The sequence below is a fragment of the Tupaia chinensis genome, unplaced genomic scaffold, assembly GCF_000334495.1.
Source record: "Tupaia chinensis unplaced genomic scaffold, TupChi_1.0 Scaffold000058_1, whole genome shotgun sequence".
NCBI lineage: Eukaryota > Metazoa > Chordata > Mammalia > Scandentia > Tupaiidae > Tupaia > Tupaia belangeri.
This window is the reverse complement of record NW_006159516.1, coordinates 584,905-608,200: the sequence shown is the minus strand read 5'-3', so window position 1 is coordinate 608,200 and position 23,296 is coordinate 584,905. Positions and strand designations below refer to the sequence as shown.

At 41.3% G+C, this 23,296-nt stretch overlaps 1 protein-coding gene across 3 annotated transcripts in view; it reads right to left on the bottom strand.

The window, feature by feature from the left end:
• The window catches only part of CLEC1A (C-type lectin domain family 1 member A), a 32,042-nt gene extending 8,752 nt beyond the window's left edge, over positions 1–23,290 (bottom strand). For 2 of the 3 annotated variants that reach the window (XM_006141566.2, XM_027776527.1), the window contains exons 1-4: positions 23,114–23,290; positions 9,658–9,756; positions 7,659–7,835; positions 1,390–1,541 (exon numbers count right to left, since the gene is read on the bottom strand). In XM_006141566.2, coding sequence (XP_006141628.1) covers positions 1,390–1,541; positions 7,659–7,835; positions 9,658–9,756; positions 23,114–23,228 — 543 coding nt within the window. In that variant the 5' untranslated portion in view covers positions 23,229–23,290. Of the gene's footprint in view, positions 1–1,389; positions 1,542–7,658; positions 7,836–9,657; positions 9,757–12,509; positions 12,569–23,113 lie in introns of those variants that run through there. The other variant, XM_027776524.1, reaches the window with a different exon arrangement.
• Between the last annotated feature and the right edge of the window lie 6 nt (positions 23,291–23,296).

Here is a 23,296-nt window from a genome sequence, read left to right as displayed (position 1 = left end):
ACACACACACACACACACACACATATATGCAAGTTCTAATGATTTGATCAGATATTTTTAAAAACTTTTCATCACTCTTACAATGGAAGACACTGTTTTTTCATCTTTTGACATTACCTCAATATTGTGACTGTGGTGGGGTAAGAGGGCATTTTCAAGAGCAAGTTCTCATGTTTCTAAGGAGTGGGTATTTGTGCAGAACAGAACTCTTTTATATGCTTTGGGTAATCATTCAAAGCAATGGATATAAACTTAGGTCTTGATTTCCATAAGTGGGGAAATCTGTGGACCAATATCCTTTTATGTTTTGGACCAATATCCTTGCCTTCTTAGAATCTGCTTGTATGTTCTTTTAAATGTACTTTATTTTATTTTTTTCTTTTTCTCTTTTTTATGCTGTCGTTTTTTAAAAATTATGACTTCTGGTTTATGTATATTCAATTTATATCTGTGTGGAGTGTGTAATAATCAAATCAAGGATATATACCTATGCGTCTTCTTCAGCATTGAGCATTATATTATGCTGTGCACACTTGGTAACAGTTTTACCAGGTACTTTTTTAAAAGTATGTATTAGATTGCCCATAGTTTTCCTCTGCTGTGGTACACCATCCCACAGCCTCTTCCTCTTACTACATACATTCTTTTGTCCTTTTAAAATTTTCTCCCACCCCTCACTCCCACATCGCTCCTGGTATCTACCTTCACTATTTATGCTTTTGAGTACTTCCATTTCCACTATAGAGAGTGAGCACTTTAGTTTTGTTTGCTTTTTGTTTTTTAAAAGAGATCTTTTTTTTTTTTTTTGGAGAGGTTATTTTTTGCTATAGGGCATGTGTGCTCACCAGACAGACAGAGAGAGACATAGAGACAGAAAGCGAGAAATTACCCCCTAGGGGGGATGGTCACGCCGCAATCCCTTCTCCTCCATTCTCCTCTCGGGATCTTGGGCACGCACGCACACGTGCCCAGCGTGAGTTTTCAGCCACCGGGTCCGGGACGCGAACCGCGGTTGACTACGTGGGAGTCCAGTGACATAGCCATTCTGCTAACTGCTGGTTCCCAAGAGAGATTTTTGAAATAGGGCATGTACACTCACCGGAGAGACGGAGAGAGACAGAAAGAGAGAAATCAGCCTCCGGGAGGGATGGCTATGCCACAATCCCTTCTCCTCCATTCTCCTCTTGGGATTTTGGGCACGCATGCACACACACTGGCCTGAGTTTTAAACTGCCCAGTTTGGGATTTGAACCATAGTCGACTATGTGGGACTCCAGTGATGTAACCATTACACCATCTGCTGGCTGGTCCCAGACTTTTGGTATTTTAAGGTCGCTCTTCGATTCTCTTTGAGAATCCTTCAAATGTTGCAAAGCCCTAGGCTCTTACCAGCACTTCTTGTGTGTTTATCTTCAGCATGGTTGCATTCTCAGCAATGCAGAAATAGTCACAGCCCTGCCAACTTTTGCTCTCTTTGGAGAACTGGTAGCATTTGTCCCCATTCCACTTCCATTTTTCTGGGCAAGGGCTGCAACTGTGTTCTTGGGAGAAAAACAACAACAGCAACAACTAATTTTAATAACATATTTTCTTCCTGATTCTATTGTTCACTCTCTTGAAATTATATAACATTTGATGTCCCAAGAAAGAACTCATTCCCTTTCTCTTAGATATTTAATTTCCTAGTCAATGATAACAACAAATAGTTACTGAACACATATTATATTCTGGAAATTGTAATCAGTGTTGAATATACAATGAAAATTGAAACAGACACTAACTGTTCATATGGAGTGTGGAATTTGGTAATGCATTAGAACTTTCTGGTACTCGTCTATGCAATTTAGCCCATAGAGAGAATATTCTATTTTATGAAGCTGTCCTATATTCATAAGAAATTAAAAATGTATTCAAGAAACAATTATAGGGACCAGCAGTTAGCATAATGTCTATGTTGCTGGACTCCCACGTAGTCAACCGCTGTTCGAGTCCCGGACCTGGCGGCTTAAACTCACGCCGGGCGCGTGTGCGTGCGTGCCCAAGATCCCGAGAGGAGAATGGAGGAGGAGAGGTTGCAGCATGGCCCTCCCCCCTGGGGGGTGATTTCTCACTTTCTATCTCTCTGTCTCTCTCTGTCTGGCGAGCACACGCGCCCTATAGCAAAAACCTCCCCCCCCCAAAAAAAAGAAACAACTATAGGCAGCTGCGATGATGCTGTGGTGACATAACACTCTTCAATGCTGGAGCCATCCCAGGGTCCCCTATATACACACCAGGCAAGAGCATGTGTGATTGTACTCCCGGCTGGTCGAGGCTGGGAGCCGGTCCCGGTATAAAACCTGCATTGTTGGGAACCAGCAGTTAGCATAATGGCTATGTCGCTGGACTCCCACATAGTTGACCGCGGTTCGTGTCCTGGACCCGGTGGCTTAAAACTCACGCCGGGCGCATGTGCGTGCGTGCCCAAGATCCCGAGAGGAGAATGGAGGAGAAGGGATTGGGGCGTGACCATCCCCCCTGGGGGGTGATTTCTTGCTTTCTGTCTCTATGTCTCTGTTTGTCTGGTGAGCGCACGCGCCCTATAGTGAAAACCTCTCAAAAAAAAAAAAGAAAAAGAAAAAAAACCTGCATTGTTGAGAATGTTACCATGCTGCCTGGGGTGACTGTTTTCCTCCTTAGCTCCCTCTGTGTGTCTTTCTCAGACAAGAAATAAATTCATATGCTTTAAAAATAAAAAAACAGGGCCAGCTAGCAGCATGGTGGTTTAGGTATTGGATTCCCACCTGGCAAATCATGGTTCAAGTCCCAGACCCAGTAGCTTGAAAATCTCAACAAGGTGGGACCAGCAGGTGGTGTAATGGTTACATTAATAGTCTCCCACATAGTAGACCACAGTTCAAGTCCCAGACCTGGCGGCTTAAAACTCACACCAGGTGCATGTGCATGTGTGCTCAAAATCCCAAGAGGAGAACGGAGAAGAAGGGATTGTGGTATGGTCCTCTCCCCTGGGAGGGGAGGGGATAATTTCTCACTTTCTGTCTCTCTGTCTCTCCAGCAAGTGCATATACCCTATAGCAAAAATATCTCTTAAAAATAAAGTAAAATAAAATAAAATAGATAAATAAGTGTTTTAAAAAACAAAGTTTTTATAATTTTCTTTCTCTAAATTTTTATAATATAGCAAAATAATTTTTAAAAATATAATATATGTCCATATGATATAGGCTCACTCTACACAAAGATAAGACTTTAGAGGAAAAAAAATAAGTACAGAGACAAGCATGAAGTTAGAAAGGTAAACTCCATATATTAGATATAAAGATGGGCCTCTAAGTCAGAGAAGTAAATACATAAGTCAAGGGTGAGATTTTGGTTTTTTATTTATTTCTTCTGTGAGTGAGAGAGACAGTGCCTGCAACAGGCTCTTGACACCGCAGTCCACCTCGGGCTTCAGCCATCCCTGAATCATGCACAGGCTTGTGCCTGGCAGACTCAGGGAGGTCTCCAGACATGAACTGGGAACCTTCGCAGTGAGATTGTCTCTCAGGGCATTGCTTTTTACTGCTGTGCCACCATTTGACCCCAACAGGTGAGATGGTTTTAACACCTATGTGGGTACTTGGCCTTGGTATTTGAGAGTTAGGGACCCATTACTGCGTCTCCTGTGAAAATGGTAAAGTGGAAACGTCAATGCTCTCCATAATAGTTTCTTTATTTCAGAATCACTCAGTGTCCAAATGTGAACCTTTCGAAATCGGAGTGGTCAATACACAGATAGGTGTCATGTTATTTGAAATATCCATAAGGTAAAACAACAGTTTAAATAAATTAATAACGTGGGAGGTTATATTGGTCATGTTATGACATGGCCAGGTTGCTGGGGCCCCAACAGCTCCTGTGTCGCTCAGTTCTGTATGTCTTCGATATCCACCAGGAGAAGTCGCAAAGCTGGAAAAATTCCCTCACACACACAAGAAGCTACAAACTTCCTAAGACAGGGAACAAAAGAGGGAATGCTATTTACCTAAAAGGATGGTTTTAAAGGTTAAAAACTACTAGATAAATAGATGATAGTGCAGCCAGCACAGTGACCGACACGTATAGCGTAGTCACTAACTGTACTGCTGTTCTGGGGATCAGACTGGTGATGCCAGGACGAGTGCTAGGCTGAACAGATCATGAAGCTCAATCAGGGTTCAACTGGAGGGTTGCTCTGTACATAGTATCTACCCAGTCTCCTATTTGTCTTTCACTCCCTCACTCACTCCAGGTCCATAGGCTCCTTATTATTATTTGAATATGCAAATGAATTCAAATTTTGGAGCTATCACATGCCCTGTTTTGCCTACATGCTTTATACTTCCTCCATAGATTTACATGGCTAACTCTCTCAACTCTTCATGACTTCACTACTATCTTATGGTCATAATTCTGGATTTAGGCATCGCAATTTAAAAGACTATCCTTCCACTCTTGAATTCATGATCCCCCTACCTTGTCTATCTTTATTTCCCACCAGACTGATTTGTAGAACACTTAGATTAGCCAGTCATTCTCGGGTGCCTGGAATCTTGGGTTTCCAGAATGTGGGACTTTTAGTACTAAAACTGGGAAAGTTTTAAGCAAACTAGGACAGGTTGGTTACTTTATTTTATGGAATTTTTTAAAGAAATTATTCATTTAATTGTATTTATTAATAGTAGTATCTTTTTCTTTTCTTTTTAATTTGCTATGGGGCACATGCTCTTACCAGAGAGACACAGAAAGAGAGGGGAAAGTGAGAGAGAAAGTTACCAGGTCAAATCATGGTTGGCCATGTGGGAATCCAGCACTTTAACTACCATGTCACCTACTGGCTCTCTTATTTTATGCTTTTAATATATTATTACTAATATCCAAATAGAGTCAGATGTCCATGTGGTAAAGTGGAAACGTCAATGCTCTCCATAATAGTTTCTTTATTTCAGAATCACTCAGTGTCCAAATGTGAACCTTTCGAAATCGGAGTGGTCAATACACAGATAGGTGTCATGTTATTTGAAATATCCATAAGGTAAAACAACAGTTTAAATAAATTAATAACGTGGGAGGTTATATTGGTCATGTTATGACATGGCCAGGTTGCTGGGGCCCCAACAGCTCCTGTGTCGCTCAGTTCTGTATGTCTTCGATATCCACCAGGAGAAGTCGCAAAGCTGGAAAAATTCCCTCACACACACAAGAAGCTACAAACTTCCTAAGACAGGGAACAAAAGAGGGAATGCTATTTACCTAAAAGGATGGTTTTAAAGGTTAAAAACTACTAGATAAATAGATGATAGTGCAGCCAGCACAGTGACCGACACGTATAGCGTAGTCACTAACTGTACTGCTGTTCTGGGGATCAGACTGGTGATGCCAGGACGAGTGCTAGGCTGAACAGATCATGAAGCTCAATCAGGGTTCAACTGGAGGGTTGCTCTGTACATAGTATCTACCCAGTCTCCTATTTGTCTTTCACTCCCTCACTCACTCCAGGTCCATAGGCTCCTTATTATTATTTGAATATGCAAATGAATTCAAATTTTGGAGCTATCACATGCCCTGTTTTGCCTACATGCTTTATACTTCCTCCATAGATTTACATGGCTAACTCTCTCAACTCTTCATGACTTCACTACTATCTTATGGTCATAATTCTGGATTTAGGCATCGCAATTTAAAAGACTATCCTTCCACTCTTGAATTCATGATCCCCCTACCTTGTCTATCTTTATTTCCCACCGGACTGATTTGTAGAACACTTAGATTAGCCAGTCATTCTCGGGTGCCTGGAATCTTGGGTTTCCAGAATGTGGGACTTTTAGTACTAAAACTGGGAAAGTTTTAAGCAAACTAGGACAGGTTGGTTACTTTATTTTATGGAATTTTTTAAAGAAATTATTCATTTAATTGTATTTATTAATAGTAGTATCTTTTTCTTTTCTTTTTAATTTGCTATGGGGCACATGCTCTTACCAGAGAGACACAGAAAGAGAGGGGAAAGTGAGAGAGAAAGTTACCAGGTCAAATCATGGTTGGCCATGTGGGAATCCAGCACTTTAACTACCATGTCACCTACTGGCTCTCTTATTTTATGCTTTTAATATATTATTACTAATATCCAAATAGAGTCAGATGTCCATGAAGGTAAAAGTTCTGTGTGCTTACATGACATACATAATTTGGTACTCAACAAATGTTATAAACAAAATAGCAGCAGTACTAGCTGGCTGGCTGGATAATAGGTAAGAGGAAAATAACAGATGAGAAGCAACTGAATAAAACCAAAAGCTCACATCAACTAAAAATGGAAGAGAATAAGCAGCATCATTGACACATTTGCACTGTAGATTTTATATTTAAATTATGACTCATGTGCATGGCTTCTCTTTTGCTTTGTTCTGGTACAGCTAAGAAAATTGCAGAGACCATTGGTGTCAGAGAACCCTGGATTATCTTTTTGATACGGCCTCCAACAAAGAAGTATGAGCACGGGCTGTCCAAAAAATAAGAAAGAAAAGAAAATGTGACCAGTGAGATCATTAGTCATGGGACACTTCCATGATTGAGAAGCGGCAATGGGCCTGTGGATGCTATTTCCTGGGTAGCCAAGCAATCAGGGCATCTGCTTCGGGTAGGTAGTGATGAGCTGTATGATGGTCTTCATCCTACTTTAGCGTTCCAAAAGATAAATAAAAACGGAAGACTATGCTTCCTATGTATGCACAGGAAAGCAGAAGAAAGGACTGACTTGAATGAAATCGACCATTACAAAACTCAGGAAGGGAGGACAGCAGAGTAAGACACACGCACACTCACACTTGTGTGTATGTGTACTAAAGTGACGCCTTTAGTCTTGTCCAGTACTATTTTTATCAAAGTGTGGTTCACCTACTATTGACATTGTCATTGTCTTTAGTCCTCATTAAAGTGCATAGTTTTAATATCTAGTCATGTCATCGGAATTAAAATAACAGGGATCTGATTGTGCATTTTAGAAGTGATTCCTGTATGAGTCATAAAATTTGGGAACTATAACAATACATTTGTTAATTTCTTAATCATAAAATATCTGTAAGCACATGTACTAAGGTAAATTGAGATGTAGCCCTGTATTTTGTTTATTTGCAGTGTAATTTTGGCTATTTCATTGATTTGTTTATATATTTCCTCCACTTGCAAGAGAGACAGAAACAAAGATGGAAAAGTAGCACCCTAACGAGGTCTGCATGCTGTGATCCACACCCAGTCTTAGCCAGCCCTGGGTCATGAGAAAGCACGTGCCCACTGTATTCAGTGTGGGACCCAGACTTAAACCACGAACCTAACCTTACCAGGTCCTCAGACTTGAACCAGGATTGCTTTGCAGAGTTTCATATTTCTTACTTCTACCCCACAGTCTGGCCTCTGTTTTTACCATTTAAATGTCTGCATTCAAAGACTCCATTCAGGTGTCGTAACACAGACATATATAAACTGCCTGATCCCGATAACTGGTCATAATCATGTGACTCGAACTCTTTATCAAGTTTGCCAGACAGCTAGCTGCATAATGTACCACTCCCAATTATACTGATGAGAAATTTGGCTCTATATTGACAGATATCCTGGGAGCCGTGAGATTAGGACACACTTACCTCCAGTTTTATTGTAGAGCTCACGACAGAGTTTTTCAGCCACACGCTGCAGAGTTCCTGCGAGCTTCCTGTTCTCCGCTTGGAGAGATTGCAGCTGTAGGGAGAGATTCCCCAATACTTCTTCCTTTTGAGAGATGGTGTCTTTCTGAGTATTGGAGAGCTGGTAGAACTGGAAAACTAACCCAAGCGACCAAGTCAGACTGGACAGCTCATTTCTTCATTTCTATTTCTATTTTTTACATATGTGAAAGACAAAATGATATATTGTTGAAGATCTTAGGCTCTGAGTTCTCTCATATTTCCTGTATTCAAATCTGGACTCCAGTACATATGTAAGTTGTATCACCTTGAGAAAATTAATTTAATCTGCTCTGAAAATGTAAAGCCTAATAGCAGTTCCTAACATCAAAAGTAATTTCTGAACTATATTTAGGCTTCAGTAAATACATTTGAGTACACTCTCAACTACTCAATCTATAACCACAAAACCATTTACCTAGTGATCCTTAAATTGAGTACTGACAATGTATCATACATTGTTATTCATCCATTATTAAAATAGCTTTATTATTGTTTTTGTATTTTCATAGATTTGTGATTACAATCAGTGAGAAGCAACTTCCTTAATGTCACTTGACTAGAAAATTTCAACATCTACATTTCAACTTTCGGTTTCTAAATCTAAGTAGAGAAATTCCTCATGAATCATGAGATTGCTTTTTATTCCTAAGAAGAACGGTATTGTAAAACAAATAAATAAATAAATAAATATAAAAATGAATTAAAAGTTTGTGGATTGAGAAGAAACAATAAGAAATAAATTTTTAAGTTCAAAATTCAAGATCACAAAAAACTTGTAAAATGTTCTACAAAAGCCTAATTTTTAACTTAAAACCTGCTCTTCTATATGAATCATTGCCTTGAATCACCTTCATCTGTTCAGGAGGCATTGCCTGATGAGGTAAATTCACCCCCTCCCTTTTTTAAACAATTGAACTTGTCCTTGGTAGTTTGAAATTGGAAGACTTTTACACATGCATTCTTCTTTGTTTGATTTTCACAAGTTTTTGCAAAATTATAACTTCCTGAAGAATACTGTACTGATTAAGATACTCTGCCAGAATTAGGGGTGTGAGGTATAAATAAAATCTTATATGCCCCAGCTCATTGAGCCACACAGACTGAGAGAAAATCTCCCTACTCTTTTGTGGAATGGGAGAAGGCTGAAGCATTCATTTATTTTAAAATGATTCTTTTAAGCACTGACATATAAACAGACAAAATCATTCTTATCTCAAATAGAAGATTTCATTTTAGTTGGCAAACAACTGCTAAGTTGTCATTTTTTTTTCCTTTCTCCACTTTTTTTATTGCTAGAGGGTGTGTGTGTGTAGGTGAGAGAGAGAGCGAGCACACACTTCCCAATGGGGCATAGTCATGCTGCAAACGCTTTCCTCCATTTCTTCATCCCTTCAGGATCTTGGGCACGTACACACATGTCCCTGTGTGTTTCCTAAGCTGCGGTCAGCCATGTGAGATCCAAGTTCCTCAACCACTAAGCTGTGGATTGATTGCTATCTATATATACTTAGGCCAGAGGGCACGTGCAGTTGCAAGAGAGAAGAGGAAGTATGCTCCATGGGGAATGGTCAGGCCACAATCGCTTCTCTCCCATCTCTCCCTTCTTTTGGAATGTTGGGCACACATGCACATGTACCCAGCATGTTTCTCAAGCCTCCGGGTCTAAACCCCACAGTCAGCCATGTGGGATCTAGCTGCCTTGACCACCATGCCACAGAGCCAGCCCAATTTCTATGTTTTAATTATTATTCTACTCTTTATCATTTAAATAGTTGCCGGTTGAAAAAAGTACATTGAATTTTCTTCAGGTCTCAGAATTAAAGTAAAAAAAAAAAATCCCTAACAAGTGTTCCTCCTCCTAGACAAACCTTGCAGCCAGGATACTTCCCCAGACCCCCAAACCCGAATTCAGACTTACATACAAGGCCCAGAGCTGCCAGTCCAGTCAACAGCACCAAGCACAAGGTCAGCAGGGTCAGGGCCACTGGTCGCCATGCTGCAGAGGGAGCCCTGTGCTCTGTAAGGAGCAAAGGGGAAAGCAAGACTTGGTATCTTGGATCTAAGTCAGCAGCAAGCAAGCGAGATAAGTCGGGTCTGGACAGGAATCAATTATGCAGGACAAGAGTAATCAGGGCAAGTTACTCTCTGTCCTCAGAGACAACAGCGTAAGACTCAGGACCGTGCCTCAGTTATCAGCTAGAGATTTTCCTAAGCCTCATCCATTTCGATCCACTCCCTACTCCAATTCTACTTTAAACTGAAACCATGTTGTGCATTACCATTTCCTTTGTGTCTGTTCATCCAAATTCTAATTACAAAAGACTCATGGGAAATGCCTGAAAAGGACCCCAGGAAGTCCTGAGACAACATGGAACATCTTGTCACATCATCAGGGAAACAATGAAATGAATTTGCTGTTACTCTTGCAAAACACTTCCGCCCATCTTCTATATGTTTCTTTTTAAACAGCAAATTGCCGGGCCGGTAGGTGACGCGTAGTAGTTATAGTTCTGGTTTCCCGCATGGCTTATGGTGGTTCAAGACCCAGACCCAGTGGCTTCAAACTCACACCAGGTGCGTGTGTGTGCATGCCCCAAATCTCAAGAGGAGAATGGAGACAAAGCGATTCTGGTGTGGCACTCACAGAGAGTGAGTGCATGCACCCTATAGCAAATCTCTCTCTATAAACAAATAAATGAAAAACAAATTGCATATCAGCAATGGAAAACAATCATTTCACTCTTTCTTTTTGGAGTAGCTTTGCAGAAAGTGTCTATTATAACGATGTCATTTGATCACTTATTTGATGTATGTCTCCCAAAAGCAGGTTATAAAAAAAACAAGATCATCAACTTTTCAGGGCTGTCCATAAACAATCTCTGTTTTGGCACCACTAAAAAATAATAACAAAAAAAAAAAAAAACGTAAACAATCTCTGTTTTGGCACCACTGAAAAATACTAACAAAAAAAAAAAAAAAGAAAAGAAAAGAAAAAAAGTCTGACATCTTTTCCTTTTTTCCCTATCCCCATGAGTTTGGCTTGGAACTGCAAAGACTTCACTGTCAGGCGTGGGTAGACCCGTCACCTAGTAAAATCATCTGTTTGGGCCTGAATGACCTGAGATACCTGACAGGAAAGGCCCAGTCAGGTGCCTGTAGCATCCTGGAATGTGACTGAAATGAAACACAGGGAGAGGGAAACAGTGAAATGTGCTTTCTTTATGACATGTCAACGGCACTTCAGTGAGAACTCAGGTCCAGTTATAAAACACAAAGATTAAAGAGACATAAATCTTTTTCCTGCCAGCAAGGTCCTCTACAAAATCCATTTTAGGCACAGAGATTGGTACTAAACCTTATTTCAAGTAGGAGATAATAATTGTACAATGGAACATACAAGCTAGAAGGGAAAATAATTGAAAATCACAGAGTAGACTTATTGAATATTTTAAAACATGAATCTTATTTCTCACTAATCACCTCTTTCATAAATAACTTATGTGTCACCTCTTTCATAAATAACTTATGTGGTTAAATATTTAAAATTCAAATCACTTTTCATAGATTTCTTTTTAAATAAAAAAAAAACACACACACAGAAATTTTATGATGGTATCTTCAGACTGGAAAACTTCTAGTAGTGAAACCAGTGCAGTTGTGCAGACTCTGGAATCCCACATGGTTGACCACAGTTTGAGTCCTGAACTTGGCAACTTGAAAATCATGCCAGGCATGTGTGTGTGCGTGCCCAAAAATCCCAGGACGAGAATGGAGGACAATGGCCAACCCCTGGGAGGTGATGCTCACTTTCTGTCTCACTGTCTCTCTATTCTCTCTCCAGCAAGTGCCCAAACCTAAAAAATATATAAAATAATTAAAAAAAAAAAAAAAGCGGGACCAGCAGTTAGCGTAATGGCTATGTCACTGGACTCCCACGTAGTCGACCGCAGTTCGCGTCCCGGACCCGGTGGCTTAAAACTCATGCTGGACGCGTGTGCGTGCGTGCCCAAGATCCCGAGAGGAGAATGGAGGAGAAGGGATTGCGGCATGACCATCCCCCCTGGGGGGTGATTTCTCACTTTCTGTCTCTCTGTCTCTCTCTGTCTGTCTGGCGAGCGCATGTGCCCTGTAGCAAAAACCTCTCCAAAAAAAAAAAAAAAAAAACCTTTCAATAGCATTATTTCACTTAGAAAAAAATGCTACAATGATTTTTACTTTGAAACCCTACCTAGCTATTTTAATCTCTTTCTGAGCTATTTTTCATTCACTGAAATGCTCTACTCCACTTACTGAAATACTCTACTCACGGTGACCTCGTTCTATTTTTGAACCAATCCAGCTTGTCCCTCTCAGTATAGATAATCCATGACTAGTATTCTACTTCCTGTTAGTCAGCTCTCAGCTTAAATGGCATGGCTTTGGAAGTGGCCCATCAGTCTGTCTCTACCACATCACTCATTCTGTTTCATAGGTATTTTTTCAAATAAGATTATTACATAATAGTTTAGATAATATTTCACAACTTCGTTGTTTTGTTCATCTCCCCCAAAACATGCCCTCCATTATAGCAGTGATCTCGTCTCTCTCATTCAGCCGCGTAATTCCAGTTCTAAAGAAAGTGTACGGCACTTTAAGGCTGAATAAACATCTTTAAAAAAAAAAATTGCCAGTGATCCAGTCTCCTTATCTACCGTGCTATCAACTGTTGCTGAATAAACATATAATGTTTAATAAATGAAGAACGAAATTATTTTTAAAAATTATCATTACCAGTGTCCGCAGGTGGTACAATGGTTATCCACATGGCTGATCACGTTTCGTGTCCTGGACCCCGCAGCTTGAAACTCACGCCGGGTATGTGTGTCTACATGCCCAAAATCCCAGGAGGAGAATGGAGGAGAAGAGACTGCAGTGTGGCCATCCCTGTTGGGAGTTGGTTTCTCACCTTCCCTCTCACTGTCTCTCTCTGTCTCTCTCCAGCAAGTGCACATGCCCTATGGCAAAAACCTTCAAAAAAAAAAAATTGAACATTACCTAAACTATGTAAGTTTTGCAGAAGCACGAGAGGTGACGTCATGTTAAATATAGAGGTCAAATTTTTTAAATCTCTTGGCTTTTCAGCAACATTTCTGTTGGCAGAGGACAAAGTCTGTGCATCACATCCCCTGTCACACTGTCTGTAAACTGACTTGTGCAACATTCCGTATCATGAACAAATACGGAAGAGGTCTGCTTCCTCTCCTACTGCCTCGTCGCGCTGACCCATGTGTTTTAGGATAAACTTTCCTGGGAAAAGATGGTTTCTCATAGCATTGACTGTAAGAGTATCTTGGATCAGTGGGACATAAAACAACATCAAGGGCAAAATACAGTGTAGGCCAAGCATACTCTCTAAAACCTGAAGTATTTGGTGGGACCAGCAGGGGGTGTAGTGGTTACCGTGCTGGACTCCTCCGTGGCTGACTGGCGTTCAAGTCCCTGAACTGGTGGTTTGAAAATCATGCAGAGCATGTGTGCATGTGTGCCTAAAGTCTCTGGGGGAAAATGGAGGAGAAGAGATTATGAAATGACTATCCCTCCTGGAAAATGAGTTCTCACTTTCCCTGTCACTGTCTGTCTGTCTGTCTCTCTCTCTCTCTCTCTCTCTCTCCAGTGAGCACACACACCCTATGGCAAAATCCTGAATGAATAAATAAATAAATAAATAAATAAAATCTGAAGTATCTTTTTAAGTTCAATACAGTCCAGAAAAAATAACCATGCAGGTGTTTTTTTTTTGTTTTTGTTTTTGTTTTTTTTTTGAGAGATTTTCACTGTAGGGCGCGTGCGCTCGCCAGACAGACAGAGAGAGACATAGAGACAGAAAGCGAGAAATCATCCCCCCAGAGGGGATGGTCACGCCGCAATCCCTTCTTCTCCATTCTCCTCTTGGGATCTTGGGCACGCACGCACACGCGCCCGGCGTGAGTTTTAAGCCACCGGGTCCGGGACACGAACTGCGGTCGACTACGTGGGAGTCCAGCGACATAGCCATTACGCTAACTGCTGGTTCCTACCATGCAGGTGTTTTGAAGTTGCAGAGGTATAACACCCAACATCGTGGTTTTATCTTCTCAGTATCTCTTATTACCATTAAGGAATTCAGTGGTGATTTACAAATCATTCTCCTCCACCTCCTCCTCCCTCTCCTTCCTCTCTCTCTCTCTCTCTTTGTCATTCCTCCTTCCTCAATATTCATAATCCTTCCCTGTTTTATCTAAGGCCCAGAGAAATACTACTCTAGGGAATTTGCTCAATGATAGTAACAGATGTTTATTTTTGTTGGCTTATACTTGTCTTATCCCAGTAAAAAGTAATCTCCTTCTTAAAAAAGGTTATTATTTATTTAGCACCTAGAACAGCAAATGAAACGAGCTCAATCAATGTTTGAATGAATATATCTATTATATGGAAATATCTCTGTTACATGTCTGGTTATATCTTTTCAAACTTATTTATATTAGTACATATTTCAAAGGCATAAAGATATTTTTAAGTGCTATTTTTTAAGAGTTTTTTGGTTTTGTTTTTGTTCTTTTCTTTGTTTGCTACAGGACATCTCTGCATTCACCAGAGAGACAAAGAAAGACAGAGAGAAAGAAAGTGAGAAGTCACCCCCGAGAGAGTATGGCCATGCCACAGTCCCTTCCCCTCCATTCTCCTTTCAGAATCTTGGGCACGCGTGCACACACACCCGGCATGAGTTTTAAGCCACCAGGTCCAGGACTCAAACCTCAGGTGAGTACATGGGAGTCCAGCAACGTAACCCTTTCACCATCTGCTGGTCCCAAACACTATCTTTTTATAATCAACATTTTCCTGGGAAAAGTTAAAAATAATACAATGATAAATGAGGAAAAGAACTATGAAAATCAACCAAATTAGGTATCTCTTTAAAATACTGCACAACACTGCATAACAATGGAGCCTTGCATAATACTGGGGCCAAGAAGGACAGATCTTCTGTTCAAAGGAGCAAAAAGAGTGAACTTAAATCTTTACTGTGAAGGGAGGACTTTAGATATCAGAACATTATTCAATGATAGGTAAGTCCATGGGGAAAAAAATATGTAAGTCTTCCTGAGGTTTTCTCTAGGTTGGTACGAGAAAGTCGTGTAGCACGTCTTCCGCTAAGAAATCAGTTTTAAAATTTCCTTCCAAGGAATCATTTGTTCCCAATCAGATTTTCACGTTTGGAAACTTCTCTTTCCCCCTTCCCTCTCTCTTTTTCTTTCTATATTTACAAGGCTTCTGTTGTAACTAAAGACCTAGGAAACCGTCACTCCAGAGTCAACATGTCTGCAGTAGGAACACGTTCTAGGCCACCAACCTTTCCTTATAGGAAAGGCTATAAAGTGGGAAGTTTCACTTTTTCTTCATTTTTGGTGCTGGTTTTCCCTCTAGGTGTTTTTCTTCTGAGTCTAATGCTTCTGGATTTTGTTCCAACTGCTTCTCGCTGTACTGAAGTCTCTCTCTGGGGACCACTCCCGCCCTAAAACAAGACAGATCTTCACAAAAAGAAGCTGCTGGGCGCGGCTTGAGTTTGGCTTGGCTTCCTCGTGGTTTTGATTTTTGGAAGAGAAGCCTTGCGTTGTCTCCTGAGGCGTGTTTAGAAAGAGGTGTGGACAGGCTGAGGAATGATATAAACATCCCCAGGAATATCAAGATATATATAGAAAAAAGCCCTTTCCTGTATCCTCTTTCTATAACCATACTATGAAAGGCTACAATGCTGGGGTCAAGTTTTGAATACAAATTCCTTTGCAGTTACATAAAACTGTGGATGAAGAGGGCTGTCATATATGACCAGTTTCTTTTTATCAGGCATCGGAGAGGGAAAACTCTGTAGTCGTCAAGCCTGGGGCCTACAAGAAATTAAATAGACATTGGGAACCAGCAGTTAGCGTAATGGCTATGTCGCTGGACTCCCACGTAGTTGACCGTGGTTCACGTCCTGGACCCAGTGGCTTAAATCTCACGCCGGGAGCATGGGCGTGCGTGCCCAAGATCCCAAGAGGAGAATGGAGGAGAAGGGATTGTGGCGTGGCCATCCCCCTCGGGGGTGATTTCTCGCTTTCTGTCTCTCTGTCTCTCTCTGTCTGTCTGGCGAGCGCACGCGCCCTATAGCGAAAATCTCTCCCAAAAGAAAAAAGAAAGAAATTAAATAGACATTTTCAGATGTCATCTATTAATATACCTCTGAAGTGCAGTATCTTTTCAAAAAGATTTATTTCTTTCTTCAGTGAGAGAGAGAAGAGAAGACAAGTACAAAGAGACAGGCACCCCCAACAGGGTCCCCATGCCACGGTCGCTCCCCTGCCTCAGACAGCCTGAATCACACTCACGGGTGCCTGTGCTCTGTGTGTACAGGGAGGCGCCAGGACTCAAACCTGGGACTGTCCCTCGTGGGTGTAAGTGTGCTACTATAGTGTCACCATCCAGTCTTAAAAGGGGAAAAAGACACAGAGCCTTCAAGTGATGTGCTCAGAGCCACATCTCGCAGCAGTGGCTGTGTGAGAGTGGACTGTGTGCTTACTTTGCGTTTTTACGACCCCCTGCACTTAGTGTGCCCCGGCTCCTCACGACAGAGCCAGCCACTTCCTAGCCTCATCTGCTCAAATCCTCCTTGTACCCCTCCTCCCTTTGAGAACTTAACCACGCAGCCCCAAAGTATCCCCTGCCCCTGTGTTTTAGGCTCTGCTGCTGACTCCCCAAATGATCTTAACCTGGTCTTACCCCTAATCCAAAATTAGCATTTCATTCATTTTTGCCATTCTGGATGTTACTCCCTAATACAGTAGTCACACTTCCAAGAAGGGAGTCAAGCTAGGTCTTGCCTCTCTGTTTTTATCTTTTTTTTAAAGAATTATTTATTTTATTTTTTTTATTACTATTACTTTTTAATTTGCTATAGAACATGCACACTCACCAGAGAGATAGAGAAAGTAAGAAATCAAGCTGCCAGGTCTGGGATTTGAACTGCAGTCATCCATGTGGGACTCCAGTGCCCTGATCACCACACCACCTTCTGCTTTTATCTTCACACTGTCATCCTCACTGTGAAGGTCACCCAGGCCCCATTTTGTTTCACCTGGTAAACTTGGACTGAGCCTCACAGACTCTGGTGATAACATCGCTGCCTCTAGAAATACGCAGAACTAAACCCAGTCGGTACCTCACTTGCTTAGGTGTCCTCTGACATATATTCCGTAACACTAAATGACATCATTTATAACTGTTGATTCATATATTATTCCTTCGGCTTCTTCAAGCACCTCAAAAACAATGTCTCCACAAAGCTTACCAATATGTTTAATATTTGGTATGCATGCTTTAAAGATTTGTTGGATTCGGGATCAGCAGTTGGCATAATAGCTATGTCCCTGGACTGCCATGTAGCCGGCCATGGTTCGAGTCCCGGACCTGGTAGCTTAAACTCATGCCTGGCGCGTATGTGTATGTGTCCAAGATCCCGAGAGAAGAATGGAGGAGAAGTGATTGTGGTGTGGCCATCCCCACTGGGGGGGGATTTCTCGCTTTCTGTCTCTCTTTCTGGTGAGTGCACACACCCTATAGCAAAAAACCTCTCCAAAAAGGAAAAAAAAGGATTTGTTGAATCAATTAGATGTGATTTATGTCACAGCAATAAGGAATTTATCCTATAGTTTAGATAAAACCAGAAAGCTGGGACCAGTAGATGGCATGATGGTTATGTTGCTAGACTCCCATGTAGTCTACTGCAATTTGAGTCCCAGAGCCAGCATCTTGAAACTCACACCTGGCACATGTGCATGCGTGTCCAAAATCCCAAGAGAAGAATGAAGGAGAAGGGATTACGGCGTGGTCATCCCCTCTGGGGAGTGATTTCTCATTTTCTGTCTCTTTCTCTCTCTTACAAGCACATGTGCCCTGTAGCAAAACTGTCTGAAAAAAAATTAAAAATTAAAAAAAAAATAGAGCACTGAGGAAAATTCAATTTTATGGTAATTACTATGAGTAACGGAAGAGGGGAACTTAATTTATTACTAACTTAACTTTTTTTCAACCAAAGTAGTTTTCCTTAGTCCTTTGATAGGATAGCGGTTAGTCTCCAGCAGAAATCTTGGCTCATTAGTTGTTTCTTTCTCTCCTTGTCATTATTAATGTAAAGTTCACTCCTGCACTTCTGTCCAATCTGTAATTGTTTTAGATGCTCTCATACCTTAAAAAAAAAATGTAAAAATCCCTCACTCAATCCTGTAATACCTCAGCAGTAATCTTCAAAAGAAAATGACTTCAATTGTTGATTTTACAACATAAACACCACTTCCTTTGAGAACTACTGCTATCGAAAATAACCAATAATCTATCTTTACCCTTACTGCTAAAATCTTTAAAAAATTGATTTTATTTTTCCTTTTATTTAAGCTCTGAATTCTTTACCTTATTATTGTTGCTTAAATCCACTAGTCATTACCGTTGACGTGCCTGCTCTCAAGTGCACTGTCTCTCGGCTTCCTTGATGCCTCTCTCCCAGAGCCCTCTTTCTGACACTCTCTGCTATTCATTCATAGTGACTTTTATCGGAATCTCTTGCATTTTCTTCCCTTCAATTTTTAAAATTCCCTAAAATTGTCTTTGGCACTCTATTCTGTTATTTTGTCATTTCATCTTAAATATATATATATTTTTGGGGGGGGGAAAGATTTTTGTTATAGGGCGTGTACACTTGCCAGAAAGACAGAGACAGACAGAGAGACAGAAAACGAGAATTCACCCCCCAGGGGAAATAGCCACACTGCAATCCCTTCTCCTCTATTTTCCTCTCGGGATCTTGGGCATGCAAGCACACACCCAGCATGAGTTTAAGCCACCAGGTCCAGGACTCGAACCGCAGGCGACTACATGGGACTCCAGCGACACAGCCATTTCACCAGTTGCTGGTCCTGTCTTATGTTTTCTTTCTCCACAGGTTTTAATAGGTCGATGGGAAAGTTATAACATATTTTTGATGTGTTTTTTTTTTTTTTTTGAGAGAGAGGTTTTCGCTATAGGGCGTGTGCACTCACCAGACAGACAGAGACATAGAGACACAAAGTGAGAATCACCCCTCCATGGGGGATGGTCACGCCGCAATCCCTTCTCCTCTATTTTCCTCTCGGGATCTTGGGCACACACACACACACGGCGTGAGTTTTAAGCCACCGGGTCTGGGACGCAAACCGCGGTCGACAATGTGGGAGTCCGGCGACATAGCCATTACACTAACTGCTGGTTCCCTATTTTTGATGTTTTTCTGTGCAAAAATGTGTCACAGATTCCCAAAGACCAAATAGTAGTATCAATTTGTTTTATTTCATTACTTCAGTGCTTTATGTATTTTTTAAACTATTAAGCCATAGTTTACACACATGCATACACGTGGCTCAGAATTCTTACACTCAATGCACATTCTGCACATGCCAGCGTTCTTGGACAGCTCCAAATGTGTGTTCCTCCTCCTACAGGACACTCAAACTCAAACGGAATTTACCACCTTTCCCTTCCTCCTATTGTTTCGATCTCAGTTAATGGCGGCACCAGCCACATAACATGAGAGACAACCTAGTTAACCTGCAATCCATCCCCCTACCTTGTCTTCTGATGTGTACCACATCACCACTTCTTTACACACGATTGCCTCAACACCTTTCGTATTTGATTCCTTCTTATTCTTGCCATACTACCTCATTTAGTTGTTCTAATTTTGTGCCTAGACTAGCGGAAGAAGTGGGTATCAGTTCTTATGGTTTCACTCTCTTTCAATCCATCTATTCTCCCTCATTGATGCCTCGATGGTCTTCCAAAAACAAAAATTGGGACCAGCCCAGGAGCCTAGCGGTGAAGGGAGCTAGATCCCACATAACTGAGCACAGTGGTCCTAGTGACTTGACAGACATGCTAGGAGCGTGTGTGCATGCCCCAAATCCCAACAAAATGGGAAAATAGAGGACAAAGAATTGAGGCACCCCACTGAAGGAAGTGGGGGGCTTGCACTGCAATCCTACTCTTTCTTTCTGTCTCTCTGTATCACTCAGGCAAGTGCAAATGCTCTCTGGCAATTAAAAAAAAAAATCATAGTCACAAAATCGATTGTGTTTCTCCCTGTTTAAACTTCTGTTGACCTCATCCCAGCCACTGTATAGAGTAGAAACACCTCAGTATGGAATGGCAAGTCTTCATTCATTGGCCAGACATCACTCGCAAAGCGTTTCCCTGCCAGCTCTGCATATCAGGGCCTTCATTCATTTGCCAGACATCACTCTCAAAGCGTTTCCCTGCCAGCTCTGCATATCAGCCATCCAGATGCTTCTAGTTCTCTACAAACGCAAACTCACCTGAGCCCTCAGGGATTTCCCTTCATTTCTTTTCCTGCATACAGTGTCCCCAGCTCCTCCAACACCTCTACTCTGATTCTGTACCATGTGGAACATCTTAAAATCGACTCAACAGTCACTTTACCTCTCAAATTTTTTCTGATTTTCTTTACTGCTGTTAGACCTGGCCAAGCTCTCGCTTGTGCCAGGCACTTGCTTCCTCCACAGCTCTTCATTACACTTCAGTTTCGTTGAGAATTAGATCAGGTTTTAGGCTTTCTCAGAAATAAGGATTATATCATACTGGGCTATAATGTCTCAACTCTTGGCACGATGCCTGGTGTGTTATGTATTGAGGTTGTCTTTCATTTTTACTTCCTACTTCTCAACTGTTTGACATGGTTTAATTGCCGATGGCATGGGCGATTGATTGCCAGACACAAAAACAGACACGAAGAGAGAGAGGAAGCACTCACCAGGTCCATCCCTTCTCCGCTTCTCCATCTCATTTTGGCACATATGTACATGCACTTGGCATGTTTTTTAAGCTGCCAGGGCCAAGATGAAAGCTAATTTTGGCTTAGCAGGCTCCCTTAACCACTAAGGTATGGTTGTGGTCCTGTTTGACATTTTTAACAAAAACATCATTGCTATGCTGAGAAAATAAATCTATAAAATAAGCAAATGGATATAAATTACTTTTATTAATTTTAATTTAAAAAATTAAAATTGGGGACCAACAGATGACGTAAAGTTTACATCACTAGACTCCCATGTAGTCAACCATGGTTCAAGTCCTAGATCATCCGCTTAAACTCACACCAGGGGCATGTGCATGCATGTCCAAGATCCTGAGAGGAGAATGGAGGAGAAGGGATTGCAGAATGGCCATCCCCCCAGGGGGTGATTTCTCACTTTCTGTCTCTCTGTTGCTCTCTGTCTTTTCGGGGAATGCACATGCCTTATAGCAAAAAAACAAACAAACAAAAACTCTCTAAAAAAAAAACAATAAAATAAAAATTGCCCACTCATAATTGTGCCACAGCATTATATTGAATCTGAGTCCTCCACATTGCAAAAAATTCTGAGCTATTTCTACTCTGTTATTTTTGACAGCAATGCATATTGATTATATTTAGCTAAGAAATAATTAAGGTTCTGTGGGTTCATTTCTCTATTTGCATTATCATAAGAAGATGGAAATGGGATACCGTACATGTAAGGCGAAGTAAGTGTTTCCAGATGCTCCTTGAAGGCGCGTCTTTGTGAGCTCACTCCTACTGTTTCAATTTCCATTTTTTACAAAGAAGCTGCCAGATAGAGCGGTTGGTGTTTCATCTTGCTCCATCTCCCTCTCCACCCTCCACCTCAGCACAACTTATTTGTACATGCTGTTCCTGATTATGCTGATCAGTAAACTTGTGAGAGTTTCCTGGCTCCAGTCAGAGGTGAAAAAGAAAGCGATACACAAGCCGTTCAAAACCGCAGCCCTAAGTACTGGCTCTGCCTAAAATTTGTCGGAGGCAAACATTTCGTATCCTGTGATACATATTCTGTGGCCACAGAAACTGACATCCCTACTGTCCTCACTGAGCTTCACGCCAAGGAGCCTGGGAATCCCCAGTGTCCCCTAACAGTTTACTGGATAGTTGAATTTTTTAAAAAAGTTTATCAGTGGGTCTCAGGTGGAGGATCAGTCAACGAGTAGAGATTGAATAGATTTGGTTAGTAGGGAAAAGGAAGAAACACTAAAAGTTATTCGATAAGGAAGAACAGAGTGAAAAGGGGTGTCTACAGAGGTGGCAAAAACCTGGGTCTAGTCAGAAGACAAAGGACATATTAACATACAAGCCCTAATTGAGTAGGTCTCTGATCTAGACAGACACAAAAATGTTAACCAGAACACCAGGAGTGGAATATTGAAAGGAAACTCACATTTTTGGGGTGTCTGTGATATACAAGGACTTTACATAGTTCAACACCCTCTACTCATAATCCTCTTATAAGAACAGTTTTGCTACTTTTATTTAATATTAATTCAACTTACTATGAATACACATAAAGTGCTTATGAATGTCAGGCACATAATAAGCCCTGTAAGTATGTCTACGATAGTCTTTATACAACAAGAACCAGAGGGCCCTGGAATACGTAAGTTACTGATCAAGAGCACACAGATGGTAAGTGGCATACCTCGTGTTAGAACCTGGTTCTAGCTTTCCTACGGTGTGAAATCTTTGCACTAGGACTCGGGTCACATTTCTACTTTAGACTGACTACATGGCCCAGAAAATAAGATGTATGCTATGGAGCTAAATGGAATCGAAAAAAAAAAAAATGATTGCTATGCCACAGAGTGAATCATTTTATAAGATGAATGTTAAATGTAATAAAATGAAATCTTTTTATAATGTAATTCAAAATTCTTAGTGATATTCTGTGATGAACACAGCAGACTCAGGGATTGAACATAACTGAATCTGTGTAGATTGCCCAATCACAGAATTTCACACCACAAACCTGATGACATGACTCTTCAAGTTCTCAAATCTCTTCGAGGCAAAATTATTAAAACACCAGGATTGCTTTGTCTACTTGAAAAAAATCTCTCTCTAAAGCTTTGAGTTCACAAACAGCAAAAATGGAGCTTCATAAACATCTCCAGGTCAGAGCACACATGGTAAATAAAACAGTTCTGGATTTGGTCTTCATAAAAAGGTGGGAAGGGAAGGAGATGCTGCCTTACTCATACGATTTCACCTTTGACGGCTTAGACAGAAAAAGCAGCACGCCCTCCCCTGCAGACCACTGTGAGGGCCTCAGAAATTCTGAAAACAGTGTATAAACCGAGGTGAAGGTTTCTGTGCTCACATGTGCTCAGGTACACACCACTGTCCATGCAGACGTTTCCTCTCTTTCCTCTGTTCTGTGCCTTCCTAGAAGGGGGCTCCTCTCACACACAAGGGCTCTGGTCTGTGTAGACTCGGGAAAGGCGAGTACCTGTGTGCCTAGATTCTGGCCGCCGGGTTGTCGTGGAGGCTCGAGAATGCAGGCTCACGGTGGTGTCCCAGTCTTCATCCAGCATGTCCCTCGTGCTGCTGTACTTGGCCTGCATCGGGGTTGCTGCGGGGCTGAGGCTGAGTTGTGGTTAAGCTGTCCAGCTACCGCGGACTGTCCAGGAAG